Source organism: Trachemys scripta, chromosome 1 (assembly GCF_013100865.1).
Source record: "Trachemys scripta elegans isolate TJP31775 chromosome 1, CAS_Tse_1.0, whole genome shotgun sequence".
NCBI lineage: Eukaryota > Metazoa > Chordata > Testudines > Emydidae > Trachemys > Trachemys scripta.
The window spans coordinates 299,944,123-299,959,980 of NC_048298.1; the positions used below are offsets into that span (position 1 = coordinate 299,944,123).

The following is a 15,858-nucleotide window of genomic DNA, read 5'->3' on the forward strand; positions in this document are numbered from 1 at the left end:
TGATTCCTAACATCCTGTTTGTTTTTTTGACTGCTTCTGCACACTGCGTGGACATCTACAGAGAACTATTCACAATGACTCCAAGATCTTTTTCCTGATTTGTTGTAGCTAAATTAGCCCCCATCATATTGTATGTATAGTTGGGGTTATTTTTTCCAATGTGCATTACTTTACATTTATCCACATTAAATTTCATTTGCCATTTTGTTGCCCAATCACTTAGTTTTGTGAGATCTTTTTGAAGTTCTTCACAGTCTGCTTTGGTCTTAACTATCTTGAGCAGTTTAGTATCATCTGCAAACTTTGCCATCTCACTTTTTACCCCTTTCTCCAGATCATTTATGAGTAAGTTGAATAGGATTGGTCCTAGGACTGACCCTTGGGGAACACCACTAGTTACCCCTCTCCATTCTGAGAATTTATCATTAATTCCTACCCTTTGTTCCCTGTCTTTTAACCAGTTCTCAATCTATGAAAGGACCTTCCCTTTTATCCCATGACAACTTAATTTACGTAAGAGCCTTTGATGAGAGACCTTGTCAAAGGCTTTCTGGAAATCTAAGTACACTACGTCCACTGGATCCCCCTTGTCCACATGTTTGTTGACCCCTCCAAAGAACTCTAATTGATTAGTAAGACACGATTTCCCTTTAGAGAAACCATGTTGACTTTTGCCCAACAATTTATGTTCTTCTATGTGTCTGACAATTTTATTCTTTACTATTGTTTCGACTAATTTGCCCAGTACCGACGTCAGACTTACTGGTCTGTAATTGCTGGGATCACCTCTAGAGCCCTTTTTAAATATTGACGTTACATTAGCTATCTTCCAGTTGTTGGGTACAGAAGCCGATTTAAAGGATAGGTTACAAACCCTAGTTAATAGTTCCACAATTTCACATTTGAGTTCTTTCAGAACTCTTGGGTGGATGCCATCTGGTCCCGGTGACTTGTTAATATTAAGTTTATCAATTAATTCCAAAACCTCCTCTCGTGACACTTCAATCTGTGACAGTTCCTCAGATTTGTCACCTACAAAAGCCGGCTCAGGTTTGGGAATCTCCCTAACATCTTCAGCCGTGAAGACTGAAGTTAAGGTTTTAAGATAAGTAGTTACCCATTTCCATCTAGCCCAATTTCAGACATTCATCATAATTTCCCAAAACTTTCATCTTTAGGGCTGAAATTTCCTAAGGATAGTCTCTGCCTATAGGTAAATTGTTTTGGAAAGTTTGAGTAAAAATTATTCAGTCATTTTTGAATATGAAGAAAGTGCACTTTTCCCATTATACAAAACATTATTTCAGCCTTTCTCTGAGCAATCAGCCAGCTGAAACAGCTGAGGTGAGGAAGTTACAATTTGACAGGGAAATAGCCTAAACTGACAAAATGCACCTTTGAGTGTTCTGGTAAAAATTGGGTTTGGTTTTACTGCATTATATGTCTGTCTGAAAACTGCAGGCCTCACATGGACAGTACAGTGTGTGCAGGGATTTTCTTGCTCAGTTTGTAAAGTGTGCAGGTAAGGAACGTACTCAGCGTGTGAAATTCTTCTCTGTGCAGAGGACTGGCAAAAGGCCAATGCACCAACATCTTTTTCCTCTCTTCATACTCAGAAATGGCTGACCTATTTATGTGAGGCCTTGACCTAAATGGTACATTGCCTTGCACTAAGTCTCTGCACAGATGTGAATTTCACCCTGTAAACATGTGTGACTAACCTCTGCAGTGATAAGTGTAATGCAGGTGCATAATGAACAGTGCTGAGTGGGGGACGAAGACTGTGTGTTATGTGATGAGACTGAGTTTGGAGTAGCCCCAGGAAGGAAGCAGTAGTTTACATTTGCCAGTGAGTCTAGGGAGGCCATGAGAGAAGCAGAGGAAAAAAAGACAGGACAGCTGCTTCTTGGGACAGGGCTGGGGTGCCTGACCAGGGATTTTTACAGCATCCAGTGTGTTCAGGGAAACAACATTTGTGTATATTTTGTAAATAAAGAAATTATGCAAAGAAACTACCCTGAGTCTATGGGTCTATACCTTTTGTTTTCATGCAAAAGGTAGCCATCGTGCAAGGCCCTGAATTTCAGTTATCACTCAGCCCAAGGGTAACAGTATTTTCTTCTTGTGATGAAGGATCTGCAGTATGTTTCAATGAGACATTTACAGTCTCACTTACCTAAACTGTCACATCTTGACAATGAATAAAAGGAACTCCTAAAATATCATGTTCAAATGGAGGCATTTTACAGTTATCTAGTCTTTGTTATTGGGAGGTTTCTGACATAACAATCTCCAGCCTTTTTGACTATTGACTCACTAGTGAGTTCTGAATCATCCAAACAAAAACTGGAAACCATATGCTTTGAATGGAGGGGGGAGGGATGTAATGGTTATAGTGCTATTAGCAAAACGATTGCTGCCATCTTTTGGTTAAAATCACATGGGGAATAGGAAACTACATTAACAGGAAGGTTTAAAGGGACATTGTCAACTAGTTTAGGCCTAAAATGTAGGTTTAGTTAGAGGGGGGGATTTTTTAAAAACAAAATCTGATATGATTATAAATGTTTTCAAATGCGTTATTTTAAAATATCTTTTTAATTTAAATATTCCTCTCCAGTTGTTATTATTTATTTGCATTACAGTAGTGCATGGAGATCCAAGCAAGAAATAGGGCTTCGTCATGGTAGGGGCTGTACAAACATGTAGCAAAAAGACTGTCCCTGCCCTCAAAAGCTTACAGTCTTGGTTGATGACAACATGCAACAGGTGTGGGAAACAAAAGAGTCAGGATGAGAGGGAGAGAAAATGAGCTAATGTTGGTATGAGCATGTTTTTGTGGGGATTATAGAATATAAATCACCCATTCTAAACACAGCTTTGTTGGGCTAGGGGTTCTCCAACCTTTCCTTCTACTGACCACTTCGTAAAAGACAGGTTCTCCCCTCCCGAAGCTCCAATCACCCTCTTCTCCCACTGCTTGAGTCTCAAAATACGTTTAACTGCATGTAAGGATTCAGTGTAGGCCACAGTGGACCATAGTTTGAGGACCCCTGTAAGTGCAGGAGAACCAGAAAGTGAACCTGACTGAACATAGGTGAAATTGACCAGTCTATTTCCATTATCCAGACTGAGTGAAGTGAGATTTTAAAAAGGTATTCAATTTCAATCATCTGAAATTTAACGTGTAGCAAAAGGAATTTTTTTTAATTATTTTTTTTATCGTGACACTAGCCCTTTAAGAAGGATGACTGATAGGAAAGTAACAGGAGAATCTCATTGTTGATGGATGAACAGAGACCTTGGGACCCAGCTCTGCTAACATTTTTGTCAGAGCTAAATGCCTTGCATTCCATTTGTTGAGTATGTATCTGTGAAGCAAAGGTCAGGTTCAGTTACTAAAAGCTGATGTTCCCCTGAGAATAAAAAATGGTTAAAGTCAAAAACAACATGCAGAGGAAATGAAAAAAAAAACACCCTCTCAAATACTTGGTGGTTACTGAAGGCATTTCTGGTAAAAAGCATGACTAATGTTCTTACTGAAACTGGACTGGACCCATGCCAGCAACTATCACCATGTGGTGTACTCAGTTTCACGGTGCTTTCTTGAACTGGTCTTCAGGCAACAGACTATTCAGTAATGCAGTCAGGTGAGTGCCAAAGACAAACAAACCTTCTGCGAGTCAGCAAAAACGAAAAGATAAACCAGTATTGTGCAAGTACTTAAGAGGTCTGTTTAAGCTGTACACTTACAAAGGATAAACACAGCAGAGTACAAAACATTGTCAAGCAGTACAGGCAACCCCTAGCCCAGCCAGCAGAAGACATGAACCTATTTCTAAAAAGCTCCTTACACATCAAAAGATACATCATACTATCACAGTAACATTTCTAAGGAGAATGGGAAGGGCATGGAGGCCAAATTCTACACCCTGGGGGATGGGGACAGGGGCTTGGGGCTGCACTTGGGCACCCTCCACCTCCCTCCCCACCCCCCAGGGCAGGCGGTGCATCCAGGGCTCCCCACAGCAGCCTGGGCTCCCTGGGCGGCTCTTACCACAGCTCAGCTCTGGCTTCCGGCCTGGGGGCCGGGGCCTCAGGGGGTTGAGGAGGAGCAGAGGTGTGGCCACGGGGGGGGGGCCTTGTGCCCCCCCATTTCTACCCAGGATCCAGTGCAGGGGCGGCTCTATGTTTTTTGCCACCCCAAGCACAGCAGTCAGGCAGCCTTCTGTGGCATGCCTGCCAGAGGTCCATCGGACCGCAGATTCGGCGGCATGCCTGTGGGTGATTTGCCGGACCCGTGCCTTCGGCGTACCCATTGCCAAATTGCCGCCAAAGCCGCAGGACCGGCGGACCTCCCACAGGCATGCCGCCGAAGGCTGCCTGACTTCCGCCCTCACAGCAACTGGCAGGCCACCCCCCGCAGCTTGCCGCCCCAGACCGTGTGTAAAATCCAAACTGAAGAAAAGGTCTGATCCATGGACATGCTCCAGCACACGGGAGGAGCTCACAACATGATGCTCCCTGACCAACCTGCCCCGCTTGGCTCGCCCTTCAGAACCGATGCAGGAGATGTGCACACACTGCCCCCTGCTGGTGCCTGACTCGCCCTGCATGGGGGACTAGCCAGGCTTCTTGCTGCTAAGCCAGTGCCATTGTGGGAACCAAGGGGCTAACAGAAACCATTTCCCCCCATCTGGCTGGGAAGGATTCTGTGGGCTCCTGGACTTCAGCCTGGAGCCCCCTCCCGGGAATGAGGAATGCATGCCCAGCTCACAGCCCCATCCCCACTCCCCTCTCCTCCACTCCTGGGAGCAAACACCCAACTCAAGGGGGAAGCAATGGAACGGCCGCGCTGCCATGTGACAGGTGGTGGTGACTCAGGGATGGATGGGGGTGGGTGCCGAGAGGCCCAGCGCTCCCAGAAGAGGCTGTTTAAGAAAAGAAGCTAAGTGAGCGTGGAGTGATTATTTGGGGCTATACACAGCTGGCGTTAGCCTTAGCGACACCACACATTTACCTGGCAAGTGCTCTTAACACAAGCCACACGGGGTTAGTAACTACTGGCTCTGCAGGGTGGGCTCCCGCGCAGCAACCCACAGGGCAGCCGGGCCCCGTTAGGTCATGCTGGGGGTGACCAGGCCCTGAAGCATGATCATGAGGCGGCGGGCCGGCTTGCTCAGGGTGTTGTGGGGCTCTGCCTGCAGGAACTGGAAGAGCTTCTGCCGCACCTGGTTCTTGACCGACCCCATGTGGTCTCAGGTGATGGGGTCGCTGTAGTCCAGGTGCATCGCTGCCTCCTCCAGGTAGTTCAGTTTCAGTTCGGTGCGGGTGCCCAGATCTGAGGAGAGCTGCTGAATGAGAGATAGGAGGATGGGCTGGGAGAGTGGACATGGGGGCTGTCCAAACATCTGCTGACGATCCACCGTCTCACAGACGTATAGGACCAGGTTGCTGTGAGAGCCTGCTGGAAAGCCTGGTTGAGGCAGCCCTGCTGCAGCAGCTGCAGGACGTGAGTCTGCTGAGACTGGAAGTCCAGGTGAGCAGAGGGGATGGGCGTGCCTGCTGCAGAGCGCATGGCCTGCACGATGCTCGAGGTGATGGCCGCTTGCTGCTCCTTCATGGCCAGGCTCACCTCTCCCTTGATGACCCTCTGCACCTGTGTCAGAATAGAGTCCTGCATGTTGCCCACAATGATGTGCAACTGATGCTGCACTTCGGTGTGCACGCTGGTGGTGATGGTGGAGGCCAGCTGATTTGTGCTGCTCTGGAAGGCGCTGATCAGCTGCCAGAGCTGGCCCCGCAAGGAGTCTTGGGCCTCCTGCTCGCACGCCATCTTGTTCTTCATGTGAGTCTCGAGCTGCTGGATATATTCCTGCGTCCCCTGCTTGAAGGTGTCGTTCATTTGCTGGAACATGGACTGGCAGGTCTTCTCAAACGCCAGCAACACAACGCTCTGGAACCCTGTACGGCGACTGGATAGGCCCCTGCAGAGCATCCGCTGCTGCCCTCGCAATGGCACCTGTCAGGTTCTTTGATTTCACTAGCTTGGTGACGTTTTCCTTCAATGTCCCCTCGACAGCCGTGAGCTTGGCGGCAATCGTATTGCTTAGCTGGCCAGTGACAGGGTCCAGGCTCTTGGAAATGCACTGGGGCACCGTCTTCTTCATCTCCTCGCGGATGGTCCTCTCCAGGAGATTGCACGCAGCAGTGGAGAGGGACTGCGAGAGCTGCTGGGACAGGTGCTCCTGGAGCTGCCCGTTCCGCTGCTGCCCCTCTGTCAGAGCTTGATCCAGCCTCCGCTGCTCTTGTTCTTGCTGAGAATCAATCACTCGTTCCATGTGACCCATGAGGGAGCTCTGCACAGCATCCAGATGGTCAGTGAGTCTCTGCATTAGTTCCATCTGGTTCTGTCTCAGCTCCGTGAGCTCCCTCTGTTGGCTCCGCAGCAGAGACATCAGCTCATCCTGGCACTCGGCGGTCACCTGGTGATCACATGACCTTGGGGACTGGGTCACATCCCCGTCATCTTTTTTGCCCTTCCGTTTGAGCTTGGGGGAAGCCCCAGGGGACACCTTGGCTTTCCAGTCCTTCACAGGCAGCCTCTGTGCAGATACTTTGGCACCAAACCCGCCTGATGTAGAAGTCAAACTTGCAACTTCATCATCATGGTCACTTTGCTCCGCGCTGGCATCCTGGCTGTCGTGCTGCAGCAGGTGGTAGCTGTGCCTGTGATAGGAAGAGCTCTTGTGCTTCTCTGCAATGTCATCCCTTGGGCTGTCTGCTGTGCTGTTCCTGGTTTCCCTGGTGATGTCGGGGGCCGCTGGCCATGGCTGGCTCACGACGCTGTTGGAAGATGCATTTTCCTGAGTTAAAGCAGTCTCCAGTAACGAGAGTGTGGTCAGCCTGTCCACCTCCCCGGGGGCCATGTCCAGGGAGTGCTGGCTGTGCTCGGAGCTGTGCCGGTTCCTTGGGGACAGCAAGTGCAAGGCCGAGGCGGCCGAGGCCATGCTGTCCGCATGGTGGTTGGGCTCCAGCACCTCTGCAGGGAGCCTGGCCGGGGCTGCGGCAAAGCTGCGCTGCAGCGTCTCAGAGGTGATCTCTGGGATATCCTGGGACATGGCCGTGGAAGCCGAGGAAATGACGTCTGGGGAGCGCTCACGGGTGGGTGAGGCCTGGACTACCACAAGGGGCTCCACTTCCTGCAGCTCCAGAGCCAGAGGGGGGTTTGCTGGAGTGACCGGGACTGGGGCCTTTGGGGTCAGCTTGTCAGGGAGTCCAGGGATAAGGACTGAATGGTTCCTAGGACTCGTCTGGAGACTGCTGCTACTGCTGCTCAGCGTCAGGCTGGTGTCCAACTGTGTCTTTGGGCTCAAAGTCAGGTCCTCAGATGGCCTGGGCACAGCGGGGTCAGTGACAGAAGTGCTGCTCATGGCTGTGACTGCAGTCAGGGAAGTGACGCTGCTTCCCGGTGACATGGCAATCTGCTGAAGAGATGTGCTTGGGGTCATGAACGCATCTGGGGTCATCAGCTTGGGTTTGGCATCATTGGAGAGGGCAAGAAAATCTGCTGGCACGGGCAGGTCTGCAATGCGTTGTAAGTCTGGTTGGGAGCCATGGATGGACCCCTTCTCCGATCCCAGCCCTTCTGCGCCCAGGTCAGCCAGGTGGTCTGGAAACGTGAAATCTTCATGGGAGCCGTGGGGAGGGATCGGTGCAGCCATATCTGGACTATGAAGAGGTTGGAATCGGATCTGCACATCCTGCAGGTGCCTGGAGCTGCCCCTGATCCAGTGCTCCTGATTTAGGTTCTGTATTGTAGACAAAGGGCTGGTCTACATAAGGAACTTCCATCAGTATACCTACCACTGAGAGATGTAGCAATACCAACCTAACCCCCGGTGTAGACAGCACTAGGTCAATGGAAGAATTCTTCAGTCGACTTAGCTACCGCCTCTCAGGAGGTGGATTACCTGTGCTGATGGGAGAATCCCTCCCATCCTTCTCTTCTTTACTCTCCCTTTCCTTCTAGCTCTCCCTTCTGCACAGCCTCCTCATCCCTCTCTCTTCTGCTCCTCCCACTCTCCCTTCCTTCTGCTCTTTGTGAAGAAGCCGAGGAGAGTAGGGTGACCAGATGTCCCGATTTTATAGGGACAGTCCTGATATTTGGGGCTTTTTTTTATATGGGCTCCTATTACTCCCCACCCTCTGTTCTGATTTTTTTCACATTTGCTATCTGGTCACCCTAGAGGAGAGGCCTGGTGTCAGACCTGGTCAGAGCAGTGGGGACTAGGCCTAGTGGTCAGAGCAGGAGTTGGGAGCCAGGATCCAGAGCTGGGACTCGGAGCCAGAGAAGGAGTCAGGAGTCAAGCGAATGGATCTGGAACAAAGCAGGCGGGCAGGAACCAGGAAGGCAGGGCTCAGGAGTCAGGCAAAAAGGCAGTGTCCATTGTAGCAATCATGCAGAATCATTCACCTAGTTGCTCAGACAATGTTTGTGCCTTCTTCTGGCTTAAATAGCAAGTCTGAGCCAATTGGAGAGGTCAGACATCTCTTCCAATCAAATACTTTGTGGGTGGTGAGCTAGGGTTCACCAGTCTACACTCTCTTCTGGTACCAGTGAGCTGCCAGGTGGTGGCTACAGTCTGAGGACTCTCTGGGGACCCACAGTCCCATAATCCCTTACACCTGGCTCTGCAGACCTTTGTTGCCATGAGTAGACCTGTTTCCATTTAGATTTGCATACACTGATACAACACTGTAACATTTGGTTGCAAACTCCGCCAGGGAATATTTTGAAAATTGTTTTTAATGATCTTTGTTTTACAACACCTAAATTCTGGGCCAAATTTGACTTCAGTGTCCCTTTCATATCATGATAACTAACCATCGTTTAAATAGGAGCAAGCTTTCAGGAACCACGCTCTTCATCAGGCCTTCGCCGAAGAGTTATGTAGAGTGACATTATGTATAATGCAGGGATTTAATTCATAATTAAATTCAAAGATCAAAGGAAAGGATGGGAGGGGAGAAAGGTACAAGGCATGGATTGGCGTTCCTCTCCTCAGATGCTCTGTCTGGATTACTAATGACTAGAGGCTCTGTCAATCAAAAATATTATAAAAAAACAAAGGGTCTACAGAGCCCTTTGTCATTGTAATCCAGAGGGAGCTATTAAGGAGAGGAACTCTAACCCCATTTTGATTTGGTTAACTGTCTACTTTGATCTATACTATCTCTCAATTTATTATAGGCTCTAATTAATTACCATTCTATATGTTGCTCTACCTTCCACCAGTCCCACCTCAAAAGCATACCCATTTTTAAGCTTGATTAGGCCTGATGAAAAGGAGTTTTAAAAACTTATTTTTTAATTTTTTTTCTTTATTTACCAGACTATTCATTATTGTAAAGCAAATATTGATCCCAATGAAGTTAATAGCAACTGCCCCGCCCCTCCCATTTTGACTTAGTTGCAAGAAGGAATGCGCCTTACACCTCTATCTTGTAACTGTGTTTACAAGAAATGTCCAAAGTCGCATCTTCCCCTTCCGAGGCCGTGCCCCTTCTGCATCCTCGGCCCCAGCCCAGAGCCTCCCACACCATAGCCACCAGCCCCCACCCCAGGCTAGACTGGGGCGGCCGTGCCAAGCGAAAGCAGGAAGGGAGGACTGGTGGCGGAGTGTGGGTGGGACCACACTTGGCTGTTTGGGGAGGCACAGCCTCCCCCCAGCCTATGGTACCCGCCTCCCTTGCTGCAGAGCCTCCTCTCCCCACAGACCCAGGAGATCCACCACCTCCCATGTACTCCAGGCAGGAGCGTGGTTGCTGCAAGGATGCTCAGCTGGGCAGTGCTATGTGAGCTCTCCACATCACAAACAGGAAGAGCAATTTCAAAACTTCCTGGGGCTTTGAAAGAGGAGGAGTGCATACCTGTGTACCTGGCTGCAGGGCAGCGGAGTTCAAACTGGTGACCAAAGCAATCACGGTGGGCACTGTGGGACATCTCCTGGAAGCCACTTAGGGTGACGTAAAAGCAATGCAGTGTCTCTTGATGAGTGATTTTATTATATCAGTGTAGCAGGCAGTGCTTAATTTGTGCCAGGGCTTGCCAGGGCTGAGCCCTGGCACCTCTAGGCTTGGCAGTTCCTAGCCCCGGCACCTCTCGGTTTGCTGCATCCGTGATGAAAATAAAATAAATGCTTGAGCCCTGCTGCCCTGGCACCTAATTGCTTGAGCACCAGCACCTCTTTCATTACAAATTAAGCACTGGTAGCAGGAGAGCTAAAGCGGAGGGAGGAGCATTGCAGTGTGTACACCTCCATATTTAGGTCAGCGTAAGCCACCTTATGTTGACTTAACTTTGCAGTGTTGACAAGCCCTCAGTGTTTCTCTTCACACACACACAAACACACATCCTCTGATTTATAATTCATACTATGGGATGTGGGAGAAGAAAGGAATGCTAGAGAGCTCGCCATGTGTGTTTGTCCCATTCCTATTTGTGTCAATCGGAGTTATGTGCACATATGGGAGGACAACATGTGCTTATGGACTCTTTTTCTGTTTTCTTTCTTTTCCTTTTCTTTTGGTTAAGATAAATGCCTGACGACTTTATTACCTGGCAGAGCTCATTTGCAATAGTAGTGCAATGTCTCTGTTTGTCCATCTTGATCTTCCCATGCTTACAGTGATTAGATTTCCAAATGGTTGAATAGAAATTAAGTAATTCCTCCTCTGCAGTGTTAATATTTGTTATGAGAGCGTCATAATTAATCAGAAGAAGGGCTTTTTCATGGGGCTTTGCTTGATGACCTGTTTCATAACAAGGCCGTCATTTATTCAGGATAATCAGGAGCAATTCAGAACAGATTCATCATTTTCTCAGGAGCATCTGCCTCACTCTGACACCTAATTCCCTGTGTGAATTTATATTTTTTTGACAAAGAATAGGTCTGATAATTACATAGATAAAATAATACACATGAGATAAAATTAATATATACAGGCAGAAAGAAAGCAAATCACATATCTGAAACATATTACTGTACTGACAACAGTTCCTTGAGAACAAAGGATTTATTTATAATGAAATAGCAAATATAAACACTAAGACCAAAACCTCAGTAGCTAATTATTCATTCAGCTATGCAATTATTGATCATACATCTCCAAAACAGCTGATTAAGTGCCTTGGGAAATTCCTTAACTGTCATTGCATGAGAAGTTATTTCTAGAGAGGCCGATTGAATTATACCCTTCCACCAGTGTGTTATGACCAAAACTGCAGTGATTTTCCATTTTTTGCAAACTCTGTCTCTGCAGTAAGAAATGTCCTTGAAATGAATGTTTTCTTAGTATTGGAATGGCCCCTTACAGTCCCTATATGATCAAATATAAATATCTCTGAAGCGCGATACGTGTCAAAGGTAAAGTGCAAGAGTGAGTGAGAGGAGGCGGGTAGAACACAAAGTGTATGGACCAGCCACAATCTCCATTCCTGTCCTTGAACATAAGGAGCAGAAGAATACAGCTCTGATGATATCATTAAACTTTCCAAAAGCTCTGGTCACACCTCTTTCCCCTTTGGAGCTGACACAGTGTGGGGGAGGGGAGGTGACATCCTTTCACAGGCTGCAGTGCACACTGTAGTACAGAATGCACTGCACTCTGTTAGAGGTTGTCACTGACATTGTTCAGATGAGCTCTCCCCAGTTACCCTGAAGTAATTCTGGCTGAGACAGCAAGAATGACTCTGGGACTCCAGCTGGTGTGGATGTTCTGAGCACTCTCCTGCCAGTCACAGTATAGCCCAGCGTTAATCCTGGTCTACCCTTATAATGTTGTGGCATGGCCATAGCAGGTGTAATGTTGTATGTATCATGTAGTGCACAACAGCTTCAGTTCTAGTTCTCCTGGGCTTCTGCTTTTATAGCCAGTCTACATTTTGCTAATTAATTATGACCTGAACTCCAAAGCTGAACAAAATGTCAGTGTGTGACACATGCAACCTTAAATTGGTCATTTCCTGGCATTTGTTGCAATTTTTTATTTGTCATATAATAGTACTCAGAAACCCCGCTCCGGATCAGAGCCTCACTTACATCACTGTAAGGCTGCTTTGCATTTTCAAAGCAGTGCCAAGGGGTCTTAATGTAAATGAGAAACAAGCCCGATTCATTATGCAGCACCTGGCACAATCTGTAGCGGATTAGGGCTGCATGCAATTATTTAGCTTAATTTTTCCTGAATTTCATGAAGAGTAAGCAAATGCAAAGCACCCTGAGCCCTACATAGTATGAATCACTAGAAGTATAAACCTTACAGACTGGCAGCAGTGTAAATGGGGCTATTGAGGCTAGATAGCTGGCTGGCTGCAAGTTAGCCCACACATTCTGCAAGTCAAACAATAACTTTACTGAACCCAGAACATTTCCATAGGCCTAGAGACCGATAGGATTTGTAGTGCACGTGGGGGAGGAGCAGATGTAAGTGGGGCACAAGCCAGTGTAACCTGATTCTCACACTACTAGTAGCCCGCCAAGAAGTGACAGAGTGTCAAGGCACCCAGACAGAAGGGACTGTCTCTTTGTAATACATTGGTACAGTACCTAGTCCAATGGAACCTCTAGATGTGACTGCAATACAAATAACAGAATAGATGTGGTGGAATGCAACCCAAAGAGTCTGTAGGCCCATGAGAGACGTGCATACAAACAATTTTTACCGTTTGCAAATTGCAGAAACAGTTCAGTGTAAAGCTACTAGGGTCTCATTTTCTTGAAATTAGCTAAAACAAAACTTTCACTCTCTGTAATGAAACGTGTGAAAAATAATCTACCCTCTACACACCACAGACCACAACTGCTCACGTTGAGCTCTCTGGTGATCATGACTCCTTCGCTGGTGCCTACCAGGCATATCACAGACACCCACTAGATGGCACCTGCACACTTCTGGTAGCCAATAAGAAGCAAGGAGGGTGTATGATGAAATTCCTTCTTCACTGCACGAAGAGGCAGTTCCAAATGTACCCTCAAGATGGGAAGACCTTTATAATTGAAAGTGGGTTATTCTTTTCTCCTCTACAAAGAAAAAACAAGAATAAGGTAGTAAGGCCATTGGGACAGAGACCATCTAAGCTTCATGGGGCCTTGATCCCTGACTGGGGTCTCAGCTACAGTAATACAAATAATAAGATCAATGGAAGGAGCCAATTTGTGACCTGTTACCCCCATCCAACCCCAATTTGATATAACAAACTTATAGAAAAATGTGTTTGAATAGATACCAGCACTGCCATGTTCTCAAATGATACAAGACACCCTAGCTCTCCTCAGCATCCACTCCTGTTACAAGGGGCTAGCGTACGGGCAAGAGACTGGGCACAGTCAGCAGTTAATTGCACACTGGCCCTGGCCCTGGCCCTGGCCCCATGTACTAAGGAAAGGTGAGCCCAAGACAGCTTTCCTCCACTGTATCCCTGTGTAAGGGCCACAGCCATTAACAGTGTCAGCGCTTGGAGCAGTGCAGGTTCTGCTCCCTCCTAGCATCCCATGGGGACCCAAATCACCCTTAAAAAAGACAGAAAGGAGCCAATGCCATGACTATTCCCCACCCTCACTGGCATACAGAACCATCTGACAACAGTGGGGGAAGCAAAGGCTGCATTCTCCATAGCAATGGTGCAGCATGCATGCTCCTTCCTATGTACTGGGAAGCTGGGCGAGGGATTGTGCCCTCTGAGGTACAATCCTTCCCTGAGCTCCCACTGGGTCCTTACTGAGGGCCATGTGCATTTTGCACACTCTGACCCCTGCTAGTGTAAACACACAGTACTGATGGTTTTCCATGGGGATTTTAGTATTGCTGTCCAGCCAGTACTTTGGCTGGAACATGGGACTAAGTTAGAAACTTTACAAACATCCAGGAAATCATTTTACTTTTATTCATGTTCTGTATCATCCTTTCATCTGTTTTCAGCATTGGTCTAACCCTGATCCCACTGAAGTCAATGGGAGTTTTACTATTAACTTCAATAGGAACAGAGCTAGGCCAACACTGAGCACTTTTGCAAATCCCACCCTGAAGAGGGTGGGATTTTTTTTAAGCAACTGTTTTTTGTTAAATTTATTCTACCTCCATGTTGAAAAACAAGTCTGAACAGGTAAAAAATAACAAACCAAACGTCCAGGTTCCAATTTTTGTGCTGTGCTGCTTCGCCAGGCTTCAGAGACTTGAGAAACTGAATGAAAAGTGCAAAGGTTGATTTGCAGAGGATTGGGAAGCTAGGAATCTGGCAAACAAGGTGGGAAATCATAATGGCTGGTCTACATGCTGTTTTTTGTACCCATAAATGACTCTTTATGTAGATTGTAAGCTAAACGTTGGGGCAGGGATTGTCTTTTTGTTCTATGTTTATACAGCGCCCAGCACAATGAGGGCCTGGTCCAGGCCTAGCGCACCTGGGCACCATCACAATACAAATCATGCTAATCTGTTTAGAAAACCAATATGACATAGTTAAAGGGGAACAAGCACAACTGTGGCCACAGTTATACTGGCCAACTTCCTCTGGCCCTGCGCTTTGCGCCTGCATTATCTGTGGCAAGGACAGTCACTCGAGAATTGGACTTTTTAGCTGCTTGCAATGCTGAGCAAGACACATAGGAACTGACCTGCTTTGGTGCTTACACCATTGTTTCTTGAGATGGACGGTTGCCACGACGCTGATGTGAAGATGCTTAAATTTAGGAGACTATTTATACTATACTGATAGAAGACCTTGAGACCAGTATAACTGCATCCATAGTGGGGATTGTACTACTCTTTCTAAACAGATATACCTAAAGCGGTTCAAAAACTGTGTGTGGGCCAGGCCTTTGCTAGACAATCACAAGCATCCTGTGGTACACGAGCTATTGCCACTCTCCTTCTGAGCCACCTTCTTTCCTCACTTTCTTGAAAGTCCTCTGGCATTTAGGGTATGAGGGGTGGGATTGCAGCTCGTGTAGACATACCTGAGCTACCTTTAATCTCGCTAGCTCGGGTACCAGTACTAATGAAATTGCGGCAATGCCTATGTATCAGCATGAGCCGTACACGGCTGCCTGGACCTCGGGTAGTTACTCACAGGGCTAGCCCTTGCTGAAGCCCATTCTGGGCTATTTTTAGCTGTCAGTTGCCAGGGTTTTTTAGCAGTTGCGAATTGTGGTATTTTGGGCTATTTTGCTGCCCTGTTGCCGCTGGCCACACTGGGGGGTTCTCGGAAGGAGGTAGCCTCCTCATCTGCCCCATCCCCTGCCGACACGCCCCCCCCCACACACCGCTTGTCTCACATCGTGCCCCCTCCCCTTAGGTGCCTGTGACGGGTTGGATCACAGAAACCCCCTTGGGAGCTGCCACTCAATGTACCAAGACTACCCCTGTTCCTGTTTTCCCTACCAGCTCAGGACTCCAGCACCCTGTCTTGCTGAGCCAGACACTCCCGTCTGCTCCAACACAGACCCAGGGTCTGAATCACTTGCCCCAAAACTGCAAGTTTACCTGAAAACAGCTCACAGAAGTGTGCTTGTCTTTAGCACTCAGATGCCCAACTCCCAATGGGGTCTAAACCCAAATAAATCCGTTTTACCCTGCATAAAGCTTATACAGGGCAAACTCATAAATTGTTCACCCTCTATAACACTGATAGAGAGATATGCACAGTTGTTTGCTCCCCAAGGTATTAATACATACTCTGAGTAAATTACTAAATAAAAAGTGATTTTATTAAATACAGAAAATAGGATTTAAGTGGTTCCAAGTAGTAACAGACAGAACAAAGTAAGTCACCAAGTAGAACAAAATAAAATGCGC

General features: G+C 47.4%; 1 protein-coding gene across 1 annotated transcript; it reads right to left on the reverse strand.

The window, feature by feature from the left end:
- Positions 1–5,117: 5,117 nt before the first annotated feature.
- Positions 5,118–10,669, reverse strand: LOC117881424 (enhancer of mRNA-decapping protein 4-like). The gene is given in 4 exon segments (XM_034778715.1): positions 5,118–5,455; positions 5,458–5,963; positions 5,965–7,811; positions 10,622–10,669. Coding segments are annotated over 4 exon segments (2,739 nt in total).
- Positions 10,670–15,858: the final 5,189 nt, after the last annotated feature.